A 15,879-nucleotide genomic window follows, 5' to 3' on the forward strand; every position below is an offset into this window, starting at 1 on the left:
AGAGTTCAGAGCAACATCTGAAGCTCAACTTACAGCAACTATATGGAAGGCTAGACATTTGTGTTTTATCTTCTCTAGTTTCAACTCTATAATGGTAACATTTTACCATTATTTTTAGGTATTTTTGTTACACCCACTTCAAATCCTCTGTGAAATAAGGTAGGGCATGAGTAAATGAATAGACATAAAATCTCAACATTATCTATGCCATCAAAAGGGAATCTCTTTAGATATTCAGGATTAAAACAAACTCACACCCAAGGAGATAAGCAGAATAAACCCACAAGAGAAAAGCTATTTGGCATAAACAAACACCTATTTAATATCAGGATATCATAAACCTGAGGCAGTGGAAGGACCTTGGCGGGCACCTGATCCAGCTACTCACACAGTGGGAGAGTGGCCCTCATCTGTCACATGAATCCTTTCAGCAGAGGGTGCTCACTACCTCCTCAGGCATGTTCATCACTGGTGAAAAGCTGTTATCTATTTATTCAAGTTCTTTGTGGAGACACACTCTGCCTTTCTGTATCTTCTACCCACTGGTCTTAGACCCAGTCTTCTAAAAGTAACAGGAAACAAATCCATATCCCACCGTATCTCCCCCAGGCTCTTTTCCATTTTGGACACCCCCATATCTTCCATGTAAGAAACTAGTTCCAATCCCCACCAACCACCCTGATCATACTGCCTCTGAGGACTTCTAGTTTGTTAATATGGTTTCATAAAAACATAAATGGCCTTCCCATCTCCTCTCCACATGAGGTACCTCTGGCTCATCTCGCCAGTTCACATTCAGCTCTTGGTCAAAGCCTTGCAGTGTCAGACCCAAGCCTCGTCGACCTTTCTGATTAGAGGCCTCAACGATGTCCTTCCGACCCTGGCTGTATTTACCCAATCCTTCACCTTCCTTGAAGCCCATCTTGGCCTGAAAAAGAGAAGTAAATGGTGTATTTATATAAGCAAACAGAAGTGGAGCACTTACATAAATAAGACATTTATTCAGTCCTTCTACTGTGTCGAAAAATGTATTAAATTGTGAGAAATATAAACGAGTAAGGCCTAAAGTTTTCCTTCTAGCCTAATAACTGCAATCTGATTGTGAGCCCTGTGGCTGTCTATTCTGGGGGTGAAAAGTCTAGGGCAACCAGAAGTTGGATAAATGAGAAGGACCTCATAGCTGTAATTAAAGGCACCAAGAGTACATAATGAATCTCACTGGACATCTGCACAACTACCCTTCCAGCTAATTTGTCTGATTAAGTGAGAAGTAAATCTAGAGCAGAGTTGATAAAGAGAACATAATTTAAAATGGAACTGCTTCCAGCGGCAACTTCTAAACCTTACCCTTAACCAGTCAAATGGCCTTACTAGGGAAGGACAATGAGGGCTTGTAGGAGCCCACTTAATCAAGAGAGTAACTGAAAAATCACTTCACGTAAAACTGAGGCATGGGAGGTACTGTAAGACTGGACAGAAGCATCTGTTTAAATGTCACAACTAACTAAAAAGCTTACACTAAACTCTACAGTCCTGGGCCCAGTTACATATCCCTAAAACCAGAGACCCCAAACCCACATACTCTTGTCTAATGAAAGAACTCCAACCCTGAAGACCTGTTTCCTCTAGAGGCCTGTATTCCCTGTGAAAGGGCACTGCAGGCTCAGCAGCTTGATGAAATTCCTACAGTAGCCACAAACCTTTCCCCAGGTCAGAGCCTGAGTCACCAACCTTCCCATCTCCCACTTCCCCGAAGTTTTTGGCCCCCAAATCAGAATCCTGACTACGACTTCAGAAGTGGCAGTTCTTGTTCTCAAATGACTCCAACAGAAAACAGAGACGTCAACTATAATATTCGTGAAGCTAGACAGAAGACAAACTTGGATTTCCCTGACCTTTGCACATATACTGAAGTCTGATAAGAGAAGTAAGCAAGTCTTTTCTTCCACCTTCCTCCTGTGGTATATCAACAGGGTACCAAAGCTGGAAAGGAAAACTGGACCCTCTTCTGGAAGTTAACACAGAAGACAGCTCTATTCCCATTTATTTTAGGAACCTGGGAGTGAGCAGGATTTTAGTCATTTTAAGATCAATCACTAGAGCAAAAATCTCAGCATGAAGCCTCCTTATCCACCAACACACATCCGTGTGCTTCAGTTCAGTTCAGTCGCTCAGTCGTATCCAACACTTTGCGACGCCATGAATCGCAGCACGCCAGGCCTCCCTGTCCATCACCAACTCCCGGAGTTCACTCAGACTCACGTCCATTGAGTCAGTGATGCCATCCAGCCATCTCATCCTCTGTTGTCCCCTCCTCCTCCTGCCCCCAATCCCTCCCAGCATCAAAGTCTTTTCCAATGAGTCAACTCTTCACATGAGGTGGCCAAAGTACTGGAGTTTCAGCTTTAGCATCATTCCTTCCAAAGAAATCCCAGGGCTGATCTCCTTCCGAATGGACTGGTTAGATCTCCTTGCAGTCCAAGGGACCCTCAAGAGTCTTCTCCAACACCACAGTTCAAAAGCTTTGCTCATAAGAACTCACTACTAAGTGTCAGGCCGGACCCCGGGGCTATGATGGCCCGCCCCTCCTCTCGCCTGCCGGCGGGGGAAGTCCCTAACAGAAGGAGCCTCCCAGATCCCGGGGACCAATGGCAGCACACTTCGCCAGCTAAAGCCGCCCCGCCCTAGCCACGTAGAAGGACCTGTCAGCCCGAGACGCCTCGGCCTGCCGACCTATCCGAAGCCCCGTTCACTAACCGTACCTTTTTGGGCGATCTAGCTCGACCATACCCTGCGACGAACGCATATAAACCACTCCCCAGCACAGTCCGGGTGCGGACGCCCCCGCCCGGGAGAGCTTCGGCATCAAAGGCCTGTTAGACAGTCCTTTGGGGTCCCGGTCGTCTTTCACCCAACACTGACCAAAGGCTGCCCCAGCTCTAGACAGGAGAAGCAGGCCTCAACAGCCGCTTCCCACGGATGATTCAGATGTGATACGTGTATCAAGAAGGGGTTACGCTCTCTCTACTGAGCTACAGCAGCTGGGAAGCAGAGGGAAAACTTACGCCCTCGCTTTGCTGCTTCTACCAACACAGTTTCCCTCCTCTCATCCTGCTGGTAGAGCTTTAGAAACCCAACCCAAGCGCTGACATACCATGAGCTTCTGGGACACACTGTTATACATGGAGTATCGAGAGGAAGTTCCCTCCACAAGAGAGTCTGCTTTGAATGCATCGTCGAAAGAGTCCGAGCTGCGTTGCTTCCCCTCAGTCTCGCTGTCAGACCCACTGAGGCTTGTAGCAGATGCTAGAAAAGAAAAATGAAAATGTTTTGGTGTGTTTATGGCACAATATATCCTCTAAAAGTTCAAGTTTCATTTATACAACTAGTGTTCGGTATATGCATTGCACACACATTCATTAAGTAACCCAGATCAAATGTATTCTCTCCCTCTTCTAAACTGTGAGATCTTGGGCAAGGCCACTGACGGTTCCTAAGCGTATCTGACACACAATGGGAGTTCAAAATTGACCAGTCTTCCTTTCCCATCTCTTACAAAACTGGGATGATAATACCTTCCTCATAGAGTTGTTTGAAGATTAAGTGAAAAAATGTATTTGGGAGTGCAGTGTCAAATAAAAAATTTATTAACAATGATTATTATTTCTGCTGCTATTTATTAGTTGAACATCACTTTCCAAACACTGATACCTGTTTTCATTTTCAACAATTCTATCATGGGGACTACTAGCTTGCAATTGTCTAACCTCCTAGCTTTCTGTTTTCATGGTCCTTCAAACTTGTGGGTGAGAGGGGGGCGTCTACAGCACAGCCCCAAAGAGCTGGCTCACGGAGTGAAAGTTGGGGAAGAGAAAGGAAGAAGTGAAGGGGGTGGTGGGGATAGGAAAGGAAGGAGGAGGAGAAAGAAGACAGGGAAGAGGGTTCAAGCAGCTGCAACTGAAGGCTCCAGGAGGGAGCTGCCGGCCTGGGTGAGTCAAGCCGTTAGCATCATTTGTCAGCAATTTTGTTGCCAAAAGACTCCAAATAAGACCCATCTTAGCAGCTACTACCTGCCAAAGGCCAAAGGCGGGATAAGCCACAGGCTAGATAATCATTATAACTGCATCTTTCCTTCTCTTTGATAGATATGTGAATCTCTTAGAAGATTTTAAGGAATTCCCTGGCAATCTAGTAGTTAGGACTCAGTGCTTTCATTGCCAGGTCGCTTAGATCCCTGGTCAGGGAACTAAGACCCAGCAAGCTAGATGGCATGGCCAAAAAAAAGAAAAAGATATCTCAACCCAATATAGTTTTATGCAGGTAGCTTCTTAGGCAAACCCACCCAAATTTGGAAATAAATTCTATCTCAAAGATCAGTTAAACAGGGGACTTCTTTGGTGGTCCAATGGTTAAGACTCCACGCTTCCACTGCAGGGGGCGGGGTTTCGATCCCTGATCAGGGAATGAAGATCCTCCATGGTGCACAGAGAGAGCAAGGAAAAAAAAAAAAATCTGGTAACAATTTCTGCATATTCCCACTGAAAATGGTATAAACCACCAAGCCAGGAGGAATACAGAAGAGGAAATGACAGTGGTAGCATTCAATCTGATCCCAAGGTTAAAGAAGCTGTACAGTGCTCAGGAGTACACATTAATAGGCAACTGTGCTTACTTAAGGATAAAATTCTGGAGGCTTCTTTGGTGGAACAGTAGATAAGACTCCGTCTGCCAATGCAGGGGTCACAGGCTCAATTTCTGATCTGGGAAAATTCCACATGGTGCCAGAAAACTAAGCCCCTTCATCCCAGAGCCTGTGCTCTGCAACAAGAGAAGCCACTGCAGGGAAAAGCCCTTGCACTGCAAGGGAGAGTAGCTCCTACACGTCACAACTAGAGAAAACCTGCATGCAGCAACGAAAATCCAGTGCAGCTCATGATAAAAATTTTTTAAAAGAATAAAATTTTTTAATCTCTTCCATTTATGAATATTATTCTTGCAAACATCTAGTAGTTATTAGGATATAAATGCTTGCTATTTAGACCTAAATACTAACAAACCTGTTAGGTATTTCTTTGGGTATTTTAAGGGCATAGTGAAAAAAGTTAAGGCAACACTAAGAGTGTCAAGAACCAAGAAAACTTGGGAACCTCCACTCTATGTATTGAAATGATGAGACCACCAAGACATGTTGTCAACCGGGTAACAGAAGACCAAGACCATATCCATGAGCATGGCATCCTAACTTTCATGTTCTCAAAAAGGACAATAAGAATAAAATGGAATAAATTTTTATTTCTTATAATTACAAAAAGAGTTTTTGGAAGGCAAGATATACAAGACCAATAAAAGTGACTAGCCACACATGTGTGGTTGAGACATAGAGAAAAAATACCACAATGATTACTTGGAACAAGTGGAAAAAGTGAAGACTGATTTCTATTTTTATATCACTAGAGTTTATAGTGGCTATCTCTTTATATTTTTTGATTTATGAACCATGTGAATATATTATCAAAATTTAAAATAAATGTTAAAAAAAAACCTAACTAAGCAACGTAGCACAATTCTTTTAAGAAAAAAAGGAGGTCCTTGAGAAGAGATGTTGACTCAAAGTTTGGCTGCTTGTGGGAAGCATTTGAGGAAAGGCACAAAAGACAGCCATTAAAAAAAAATTCTCTATATACCCAAAATGGGCTTTATACAGGTATTCATAACTTGAGGATTACATTCTAATTCTAAAGCCTGTCTGCACTGATCTATCCATCTCCCTGTGAGAACACGGAGTCACAAAGGGTTGACATTCAGAGAAGAGCGAAGTCTTCCCTAGCACCCAGGCCTGACTTTCCCTTCCACAGAGCTCCAATAGTACCAGTATTCACACCAGTAGCACAGCATTCATCACACTGCCTGAGAGCTAGTTGCCACATGCCATCCCACTGGACACAGTCACTCCTAGGGAGCAATGACTGTGCCACAATTAACCTTCTATCTCTAACACTTGAACTGAGGCTTTGCATTAAAACAAATAAACTAGGTACTCACTGTAGTGAATTTAAAGAACTGGCACCCAGTTGTCATCTTTGCTAAGCATCTACTGAGTGTACAACTCCTTAGGACATTCCCTTTTACAATACCTCAAACATGTGGTGTAAGACATCCAGCCCTCAGAAATATAGGGGAAGGATACATGTCATTATATATTAGGTTGGGGCAAAAGTGATTATGGTATTGGATTGTGAATTTTAAAACCGTTATTAACTACGCTCAGATACATCTTTATTCATCAAAATAGGAACCATTACAATCAACACATTTTTGCCAATAAGAAGTAAGTTGGTTTATTCCTATAGCATAAAAATCCATGCTTTGGGGTTCAACAAACTCTTGCAAAGCATTTTCTGCCTCCCACTGGTTGTAGAAGTGTTTTCCCTGCAAAAAGTCATTGAGATGCTTGAAGAAGGGGTATGGTGGATGAGGCAAAACTTGGTAGCCCAATTTGTTCAACTTTTGAATCACTGGTTGTGTGACATACGGTCAGGTATTGTCATGGAGAAGCATCGGGCCCCTTCGGTTGAACAATACTGATTGCAAGCGTTGCAGTTTTCAGTGCATCTCATCGATTTGCTGAGCATACTTCTCAGATGTAATGGTTTCACTGGGATTCAGAAAGCTGTAGTGGATCAGATGGGCAGCAGACCACCAAACAGTGACTATGAGATTTTTTTGGGGTGCAAGTTTGGCTTTGGGAAGTGCTTCAGAGCTTCTCAGTCCAACCACTGAGTTGGTTATCACTGACTGTCATATAAAATCCATTTGTCATCATACATCACAATCTGATCAAGAAATGGTTCATTGCTGTTGCACAGAATACAAGACGATGACACTTCAAAATGACAATGTTTTTGATTGGCAGTCAGCTCATGAGGCACTCACTGACTGAGCTTTGTACCTTTCCAATTTGCTTCAAATACCAAATGACCATAGAATGGTGCACGCTAGGTTCTCTGACAGCTTGTGTAGTTCTAAGAGGACCAGCGTTGATGACTGTTCTCAGGTGGTCGTTATCAATTTTCAATGGCCAGCCACCATGATCCTCATCTTCAAGGCGCTTGTCTCCTTTGCAAAACTTCTTGAACCACCACTGCATTGTACGTTCACTAGAAGTTTCTAGGCCAAATGCATTGTTGATGTTGTGAATTGTCTCCACTGCTTTATGACTTCAAACTCAAGAAAATAGCTCGAATTTGCTTTTCATCTAACATAATTTCCATAGTCCAAAAAGTAAAGATAAACAGCAAGTAAACAGACATTAGCAGGGAAAAAAAAAGGTGAGAAATGTGCATTAAAATGATGTATAATATCACATTTATTAAGAATGTATTCCAGTATCAAATGGCAAATTTCAACAATACAAAAACTGCAATTACATTTGCACCAATCTAGTATTTGTCCAAATACACAGAGTGTACATCAGGAGTGAACCATAATGTTGTATCAGCATAGGTTCATCAATTTTAACAAACACAGCACTCCGAAGAGAGATGTTGCTAATGAAGGAGGCTGTACACACAGGGGCGGGGGTGGAGGAGGTCCCTTTCTACTTTCAATGAGTTGTGAAACAAACCGCTGTAAAAAAAAAAAAAATGAAGTCTCAAAAAATTTTTTTAAGGTTCAACAAAAAATTTAAGCATGAAGATGGAATATCTATATCCTGACAGAGAACTGTGTCCTCCTTGGACTACTCTTTAGCACCCTGTACCAAGGCCAAAAAAGGACACCTTATACTGTTTAATAGATCAGACAACAACTTCGGTTGAGGGCCTATTTTTATAAACTGTCCGTGTTATATACAATGGAGCACTATCCAAAAGTATCAATCCTACTCCCAGAGAGCTTAAAAATCCAACAGCTAAGATAAACATGCGTTTTTCAGTATATATGACATTCTGCAAAAGAAAAGCAGGTGAGCATGTGTGAAAAAATTAGAATAAACTTAAAACCAAAATTCTGGCTTCTGAGGAGGAATGTTGGCTGAGAAAATCCCTGAATGAGAGGCACCAAATCGGCCTTTGTCCTCTTAAGGTGACCCTCCAATTCCCTCAACAAGGAGCCGACGTGCTTACATGGGCCAATGCAGCACACGTCATAGAGTGCTACTCAGAAGGACAGACCCAGAACGTTAACAATGAGTAACCATGGAAACTGAGAGGTATGGTGATATTTATTTTCTGTCTTGGCTTTTCTGCATTTTCTGCATGAGAAATAAGAATATATTAGTTTCAAAATTAGGGTTAAAGGAAACGAAAACGATAAAGAAATAAAGTCTCATTCAATAAGTCCTGTGCAGAATTTGTTTCCAGAGTAATCTTCAGCGGACAGCATATGAGGGAAAAGACCTGAGTAGCTCAAGACGAACCCTAGGCCTCTCATTGCCCATGCAGAGGAGAGATGTGAGCTCAACAGAGCTCCCACCCACTGAAGAGCTGTGCTTCCTAAGGTGCAGCATCTTCCTCCTCAGTTGCTCCCTGACTCTAACCTGTACTGCTCAGTAGCGGGCAGCTCCCTGGGCACAGCCCTAGTTTCTCAGGGAAGCCCAGGGATCCTGCCACCGGACTAGCCTAGAAGTTAGCATGTTACATCAGTTGTTATTTCTTTCACCAGCTATCTGGAGACTCACACGTCTATACAAAGGTTAGGAAAGCCTGGTTTCCTTCTCACAGGACAATGTGCCCTTGATCCAGCTCTAGGGAGCTGCCAGGCTGTTAGGTTTGCTTAACGATCCAACAGTGGGCACCAATCAACAATATGATTACCATTCCTGGGCATGCAGGGTTCCTGCCACCGTCAGATCCCAGAGAGAGAGAGATCTTTTGTCTTCATAACATTTTTGGACCAAAATGACAGAGAGAACCAAATTTGGGTGCAAGGCTCACTGGACAAATCCTTGGTGGCTGAGGTACAATATTCCTGGACCGGACTCTGGTACAAAGATCTTTCCACTCCATTTGTCTTTCCAAGGTGTCACCAAGAATACAGTTGTCCCACCCAAGGTCTGAGAATGAGGTTGATGGGAGCTAAAATATCCAACTAGGCTTTTCTTTGTGAGATGGAGAAGTGTGCTGGATTAGCAGATAAGCCTTATTTCTCTATTTCATGTGCTATTTAAAGCCTGTTCTTAGCCTGACACCATTGAAGCCAAGTGCCCTGGAACAGTCTTGATGTCCACAGACTGCCACGGCCACTCTTTTCACATGAAAAGAAGACACCTGTCTCTGCTGCAGCAAGAGCTAAAGAGGAAGTTTAGCCTCCCAAGACTGATAAGAATTTAGCAAATATTGAGCAGACAATCTTATAATGAGGATATAAATTAACAGGAGTAATAAGGTCGGTCTATTAAAATCATGAGTTTCATTAAGAACGTGCCAAAGCTGGGTGGCATTCCCATTTACTCCCCAGGAGCTTCCCTTCTAAAACCTACCAGAGAGCCTAAGACATTCTTCCACGTTTTCACTTAAGATTTCTTCTCTACCCGACAGAAATCATTACTCTTGAATCGTTTTAAAGACAAGAGGTTTATTTTAGAGAAGAATCAGAGGTATCCCAGCTACTGACAGAACTGTTCATAACAGAACAGTAGGTCAAACATGTCAGGATTAAAAATGACAGTGACAGCACACGAGGGGCAGCTCTGGCCACCAACGGCCATGGTGAGCAGCACACAGATGCAGGAGAATAAACTACGCACTGCCGTAAACACCACATCCTGCCTAACAACTGCTGAGGAGCACACGCATTCCTGTTTAAAGACTCAATTTCTCCTTCATGCCGGACGAATGGTAACTCGTTAAAGCAATTTAAACAGATACCGATAAAGGAAGTTTTTGATTAAGGTCATGAATCTGGGCTGACAGGAAAACGATGGCGTTTCAGGGAAAATAGCCTATTTAGGGAAGAATTAAACCTGGTGGAGGGGAAGGCACTTTCGGCTAAAGGAGCCCAGAGCAACACGCTGTGGGAGGGCTGGGAGCCCACACGGGATGTGCATCTGAGAAGAAAAAGAAATCGTGTCGGGGTCTAGACCAACCTATCCTGTGACAAACAACCAAAAAGAACAAAATGACTGCCATCTGCCGCTCCTTGCTTAATTTCCAAGAGTATATTTAGGCTTGAAAATGCCTTGAAACTCCTCTTAAAATACTCAAAAGAACACACGATGACCCAGTGGCCATGACAACAACATGCCTTTTCTTTAGTCTGGTCAGATGTCAGTCTCAGACTGGCAATGCAGCTACCCTGTCAATAATGCAAAATAAACAAACTGATTAAACTAAATAGACCTATTAATGAGTCACCACATTGATCTAGCAAAGGAAGCACAAACAAGGCCCAGACAGAAACAGCAACTACTGATTTTTTGTTTTTCTATCTGCACTCCCTAAAGAGCATTTTTCAATCATCTATTCAACAGTGTGTCCAGGTGGCAGTGGTGGAGAGGAAATGCACCTGCTTTAATGCAGTGTGCTGAGCAGCAAAGCCACACAGAGCTCTCAGCGGATATGCAGTTTCTGGGGAGACAGAAAACTACCGGAGCACACTGTCCAGGGAATGCCTGGGAGAAGTCACCACAGACGGAGATGACGGAGGTGACAGAGACACAAGGCACTTAATGAAATGATCCTCTGCAGACTGCAGGAGGGGTGGGCACAGTCCAAGAGGTGAAGCATTTTAAGGCTCTTAGAAAAGATACCACTGTTGCCTTCCATCAGTTCTATTCAGTAAATATTTCAGTTCGGTTTAGTCGATCAGTCGTGTCCGACTCTTTGCGACCCCATGAATTGCGGCACGCCAGGCCTCCCTGTCCATCACCAACTCCCGGAGTTTACTCAAATTCATGTCCATTGAGTCAGTGATGCCATCCAGCCATCTCATCCTCTGTCGTCCCCACTTACTGAGCCATTTATTCCATGCCAGGCATGGGGCTGCTGGGGGAGGGGCACAGACAGCAGTCTTGCTGATGAAGACACCAGACCCTCATCCTCAGAGCTTTCTGTGGAGCTGCTGCTGCTGCTGCTAAGTCGCTTCAGTCGTGTCCGACTCTGTGTGACCCCATAGACGGCAGCCCACCAGGCTCCCCCGTCCCTGGGATTCTCCAGGCAAGAACACTGGAGTGGGTTGCCATTTCCTTCTCCAATGCATGAAAGTGAAAAGTGAAAGGGAAGTCGCTCAGTCGTGTCTGACTCTTAGTGACCCCATGGACTGCAGCCCACCAGGCTCCTCCGTCCATGGGATTCTCCAGGCAAGAGTACTGGAGTGGGGTGCCACTGCCTTCTCCATCTGTGGAGCTGCCCCTCCCTAAAATTAGCTGACCCGGGAAGTTAACAATGTTTGCCTCTGCCTCATTTTTCTGCCAATCAAAGGGACCAAATGGCCTACTGCCAGACATATACAATGTACTGGCCACCTCTAGATTTCCATTCTGTACACACACCAGGAACAGTCAAACCTGACTGAGTCATATGGTGCTACTTCTGAACAGCTTAAAGCCATTTGGCAGAATTAAGGGGAGTTTGTGGGAGAATGGGAGGGAGGGGGGATAATCTCCACAGTCACATTTTTAAAAGCTTGAAATTTAAATTAGACTGGTTCCCTTGAAAGAGTCTTAAGTATACACCTTCATCTCCTGGGAGTCATTCTCTTGAGAGCAAATGTCCCCGGAGATCCACTTAGGACCAGATACCTCCACCACCTAAGTATTCCCCTAGGCACACACTCCCCTTCTGCCTTGCAGGCCATTTCTCCTGCTCAAGACTGAAGATTCTACCTTCAAGCTGCTCAAATCCCAGGTGATAAGCAAAATCCCCTTCCTCAACGGTTGCCAGAACCGATTCACCCAATATATTTTTGCCTTCCCAAGTTAGCAACCTCAATGACATAAACCCTTTCCCACCCACCCTAAAATCCACTGTGACAACTTTTAAAGCCACACCTATCCCCACACAGAAGGTTATAAGAAGAGTCTCTTATCTAGCGGGGATCATGGCTGCACCAAATGCTTCATTAGCTGTCTGCAAGGTCTGTCAAGTTCCTCCCTTCTGGACCAGCTATTCAGTACACCTGATGAGTAACCACCCTTCAATTAGCCAGCCTCTTGAAAATAAACTGTATTTTCTATCACCCTCAAGGGAATGCTTTACACTATTTCAGTCACCAATCTGTCACCAAATTTCATTCCAATTTACCATTGATCCAGCAGAGGATACAAAATGCAAGACTGCTGGGGGTATTGGGTGTCCAAAACGTCATATCCACCCAGCACTGGGAACATGGCATTTGGAAACAGGGTCTCTGCAGATGTAATCAAATTAAGATGAGGTCATACTGGATTAGGGTGGGCCCTCATCCAATGACTGCTCTCCTCCTAAGAAGAGGGAGATCTGAACACAGACACACACAGAGGCAAAGACTGCAGTTACGCTACTGCAAGAACACCAGGAATCGCCAGCAACTAGCAGAAATGAAAAGAGGCAAGGCAGGATTCTTTCTTAAAGTCTTGGGAGGGAGCATGACTCTGCTGTAACCTTCATTTTAGACTTCCAGCCTCCAGAAGTCTGGAGAATATATTTCTGTTGTTTTAAGCTACGTAGTTCACGGTACTGTTAGGAAATTAATACAGCTGGCAACTCAAGGAAAATGCAAACAGAGCTACTTCTAATTGTTTGATATTTCAGGCAAGCTCCAAGACAGAAAGCTTCACAGAAAGCACCTGTGGAAACTGTGAACATCTGTCACCCTAGAAAACAAGCAAAGTAAAATGCTAGTTTCAACCAGATCAGTGAAATCCTTAAAGCTTAATGCAAACAGTGAACTCAGGGATGCTCCAATTCCTTTGGGTGTTTCTGACCATACCTGCCAAGGGAACTGAGAAAACAGAATGCAAAAACCTGAGGGAAATTAAGCCAGATCACCACAGCAAAGACCCCAGCCCTGTGAAAGAGCCCCAGGATCATTAACAGCTGAGAGCAAGGGGCACTCAAGGCTCACCACTATGTCTACTTGGCTAAAGGCAGCAAAAGAGTGCCACTCACTGAAGGACCACAACAGAACTAAGGCACACCTGTAGAAAGTCCAGTATTTTAGTTACAACACATTCCCAGCTCCCAACAGGATAATGGCAAAAGAGAAAGTCTACAGCCGCTATATCTCGGTAGAATTTGCCGAATTTTCCTCATGGGGCAGTGGACTGTATTCTGCCCAACTGAGGCATCAGGGATTCAAGCAGCCAGATGGTCAGTGGTCTCTGACCACAGAGGCAAGCTTACCTTTTGCTGCATGATTGACAGAGGAGGGAGGCTCATCATCAGATGTGGAGCTGAGGCTCAGGGCAAGCTCAGCAACTCTTTTCTTCTGTTTCTTGAGAGGGGCAGTGCATTCTGAATCATTTCTCCTCTTCATTGTTACTGCAACCATAAATCCAGATAGTCAGCTGCCCTGGTCAGAGCCACTAGGATCACAGCAGGGAATTCCAGAGTAAACCATTAATGGGATGAAAGCTGGCAACTCCAAACAGCTCCCAGTGTCAGTGCTTGAACAGCTTCTTCCTCAGAATGATACCCAGGAAGGCTAGCCAAGCTCTGGTTTTCAATAAGAGCTGTCAGTTTTACTGGAAAATGTGGTGCTCACAGTCCCAGAGGTCTCTGGGCCACTGGTGTCAAATACTAAAAAGTCATGGATCAACTCCACAAGCCACAAGGGAAAAAAGGCCTTAGGTACTTGCTATTCTATAGTTTGATGCAACAAGGGACACGTGTGATAAGGTACACTGGAAATTAATCATGAAACCTAATGAATATCAACAAATATTTTCAAGGTAAAAAGACCATCCCAGAAAGGCTACTCCATCGCCATTATTATTTCACCAGGAAAATTAAGAGATTACACAATATGATACAAATACTGGTTTTTGGTTTACTTCAGGATGTCTGAAAACATGGGAGAACTGGGAAAGTTTTTAAATGGAGTAAGGAATGGAAGCAGTGGTTGACTTGACTGAAAAAATGGAAGAGTGGGAAAGCTAGCAGGACCAGACTTATCATATCATAGGATTCAGGTACAAAAACAGCAATTTTAAGAACAAGAACCCGCCTCCACAAAAAGAGAATGGAACGAGGCGAGGCACCGTGTCACCATCATCCATGCTCATGGGTAAGCGTGAGAAGCAAACATGAGGGGGGAAATGAGATGGAATGAAGTAATAATGAGATTCCTGAAATCATTCCTCAAGGAGTGATTAAACTGAAAAACAAGAGTAGGTGAAAACAGAGTGGCTATAAGAGGACTCAGAAAAGAGAAAGTACTCAAAAATAAGAGCAAACAGGTGGGTGCTCAGCTGGCCTGCAACTGCTTGGGGAAGGGGAGCTGCAGGGGCACAAGAGCAGGCGAACAGCATGGGTCAGGGCAGCAATGTTGAAATCCAAAGATATCACTGATCCCTCATGATTCAAACATGAATCACGTTTCACTTCTCTGCAGCTCAAGGATGAGCCAGCCAATCCAACACATAATCTCCTCCTTTTTAAGGAGGCAGCCTTTTAACTACACACAGGCAGGAGCTATCCTGAGGAAGAAGGAAGAACAGGAGATGCTGAACAAACAGAAAGCAAAACCAGGCTAAGCTACATTTAACTTTAAAGTACGGTCTTAAAAATCCCACTCCCCTGCCCCCGCAACCACCACCACCTCCAAGGCCCATAACCTAAGCAAAAAGGGCCCTCTGATTCCTAGCACCTCTGGGGGAGGCTAGAAGCACAGGATACTCAAGAACTGTGTTGAGATGGATGCAGGAAAAGGAGTGGAAATAGTGTGCGAAAGGCAGGAGGTGCTGCTGCTCCGCCCCTACACATCCTAGATCTGGACCTTCCAAACCACCTCATCCAACCCTCTTTCCTTTGCCACTGCAAGGAACTGAGGCCCGAGAGGGGAAGGCCGCGCAGCCAACCGACCTACCTACCACAGCTCAAGTGACCTACACATCCAAAAGAATGTGCCCTGGCAGGGAATTCCTAAGAGGAAGGCAGAAGGCCGGCTTCGACTCGCTGCTCTCCCAGGGAAGGGGTTCAGATCCCCTCTCTATCTCCCCAGGCCTGGGTTTCGCACCGCCACCCGTTATCACAAGAGGGAAGAGATGAGCTCGCGTCCCTCCCGGCCAGCCTTCTCATTTGTAGACAACGTGAGTGTGTGAAGAATATGTGCGCAGAGACGTGTGTCAGCAGCGGCTGGTGGACTGGAGACAGGGCGCGGGGGAAGAGACAGGGGATATAAGGGAGGAGGGGAAAGAGAAGGGGCGGCAGGGGTCACGACCGCCAGCGCGGGGGCCGAGGCGGCGGCGGCGGACGTGAGGATGCTGAGCCCCGCGTGCCCGCCCGCTCGCCGCCCCCCCACCCGGGGCCGCGCGTCGGCACTCACGCTGAGGGAAGAGGGCGACCTGCCAAGAAGCGGAGAGGGGGGGCGGTCAGGCCGCCGATGCCGCCGCCACCAGGCCTGGCCCAGCCGCTGCCAGAGCCGCCGCCTCCTCCTCCCTCAGTTTCGCTTCCCCACTAGCCCGCCCCGGTCCGCGGGCCGCCTTGTCGCGCTCGGGTCCCGCCCTGCGGGCCGCGCAGCCTGATGACGTCACGGCAGCCCGCTTCCCTCCACCCCTCGCGGGCCCAGGCCCCGGGGAAGACCCGCTCGGCTTCGGGCCCGCCCCACCCCCACCCTGCCCCGGGGCCGTCCAGGGCGCCTGCGCAGAAGACCCGACGCGGAAGGGCTATAAAAGCGAGAGTAACAGGGTCTCGTCTTCTGGCTCTAGAGGAAGAGAAACAAACGTGGAAAACAGAAAAGGCC

The 15,879-nt window shown here is 45.5% G+C and overlaps 1 protein-coding gene across 1 annotated transcript in view; it reads right to left on the reverse strand.

The window, feature by feature from the left end:
* CMTR1 (cap methyltransferase 1) overlaps positions 1-15,614 on the reverse strand; it is a 53,248-nt gene extending 37,634 nt beyond the window's left edge. Inside the window, exons 1-4 of the mRNA XM_052648384.1 lie at positions 15,463-15,614; positions 13,320-13,457; positions 3,155-3,306; positions 770-928 (exon numbers count right to left, since the gene is read on the reverse strand). Of these exons, the coding sequence (XP_052504344.1) occupies positions 770-928; positions 3,155-3,306; positions 13,320-13,452 (444 nt within the window). The 5' untranslated portion in view covers positions 13,453-13,457; positions 15,463-15,614. The remainder of the gene's footprint in view (positions 1-769; positions 929-3,154; positions 3,307-13,319; positions 13,458-15,462) is intronic.
* Between the last annotated feature and the right edge of the window lie 265 nt (positions 15,615-15,879).

The sequence above is a fragment of the Budorcas taxicolor genome, chromosome 11, assembly GCF_023091745.1.
Source record: "Budorcas taxicolor isolate Tak-1 chromosome 11, Takin1.1, whole genome shotgun sequence".
Classification (NCBI taxonomy): Eukaryota; Metazoa; Chordata; class Mammalia; order Artiodactyla; family Bovidae; genus Budorcas; species Budorcas taxicolor.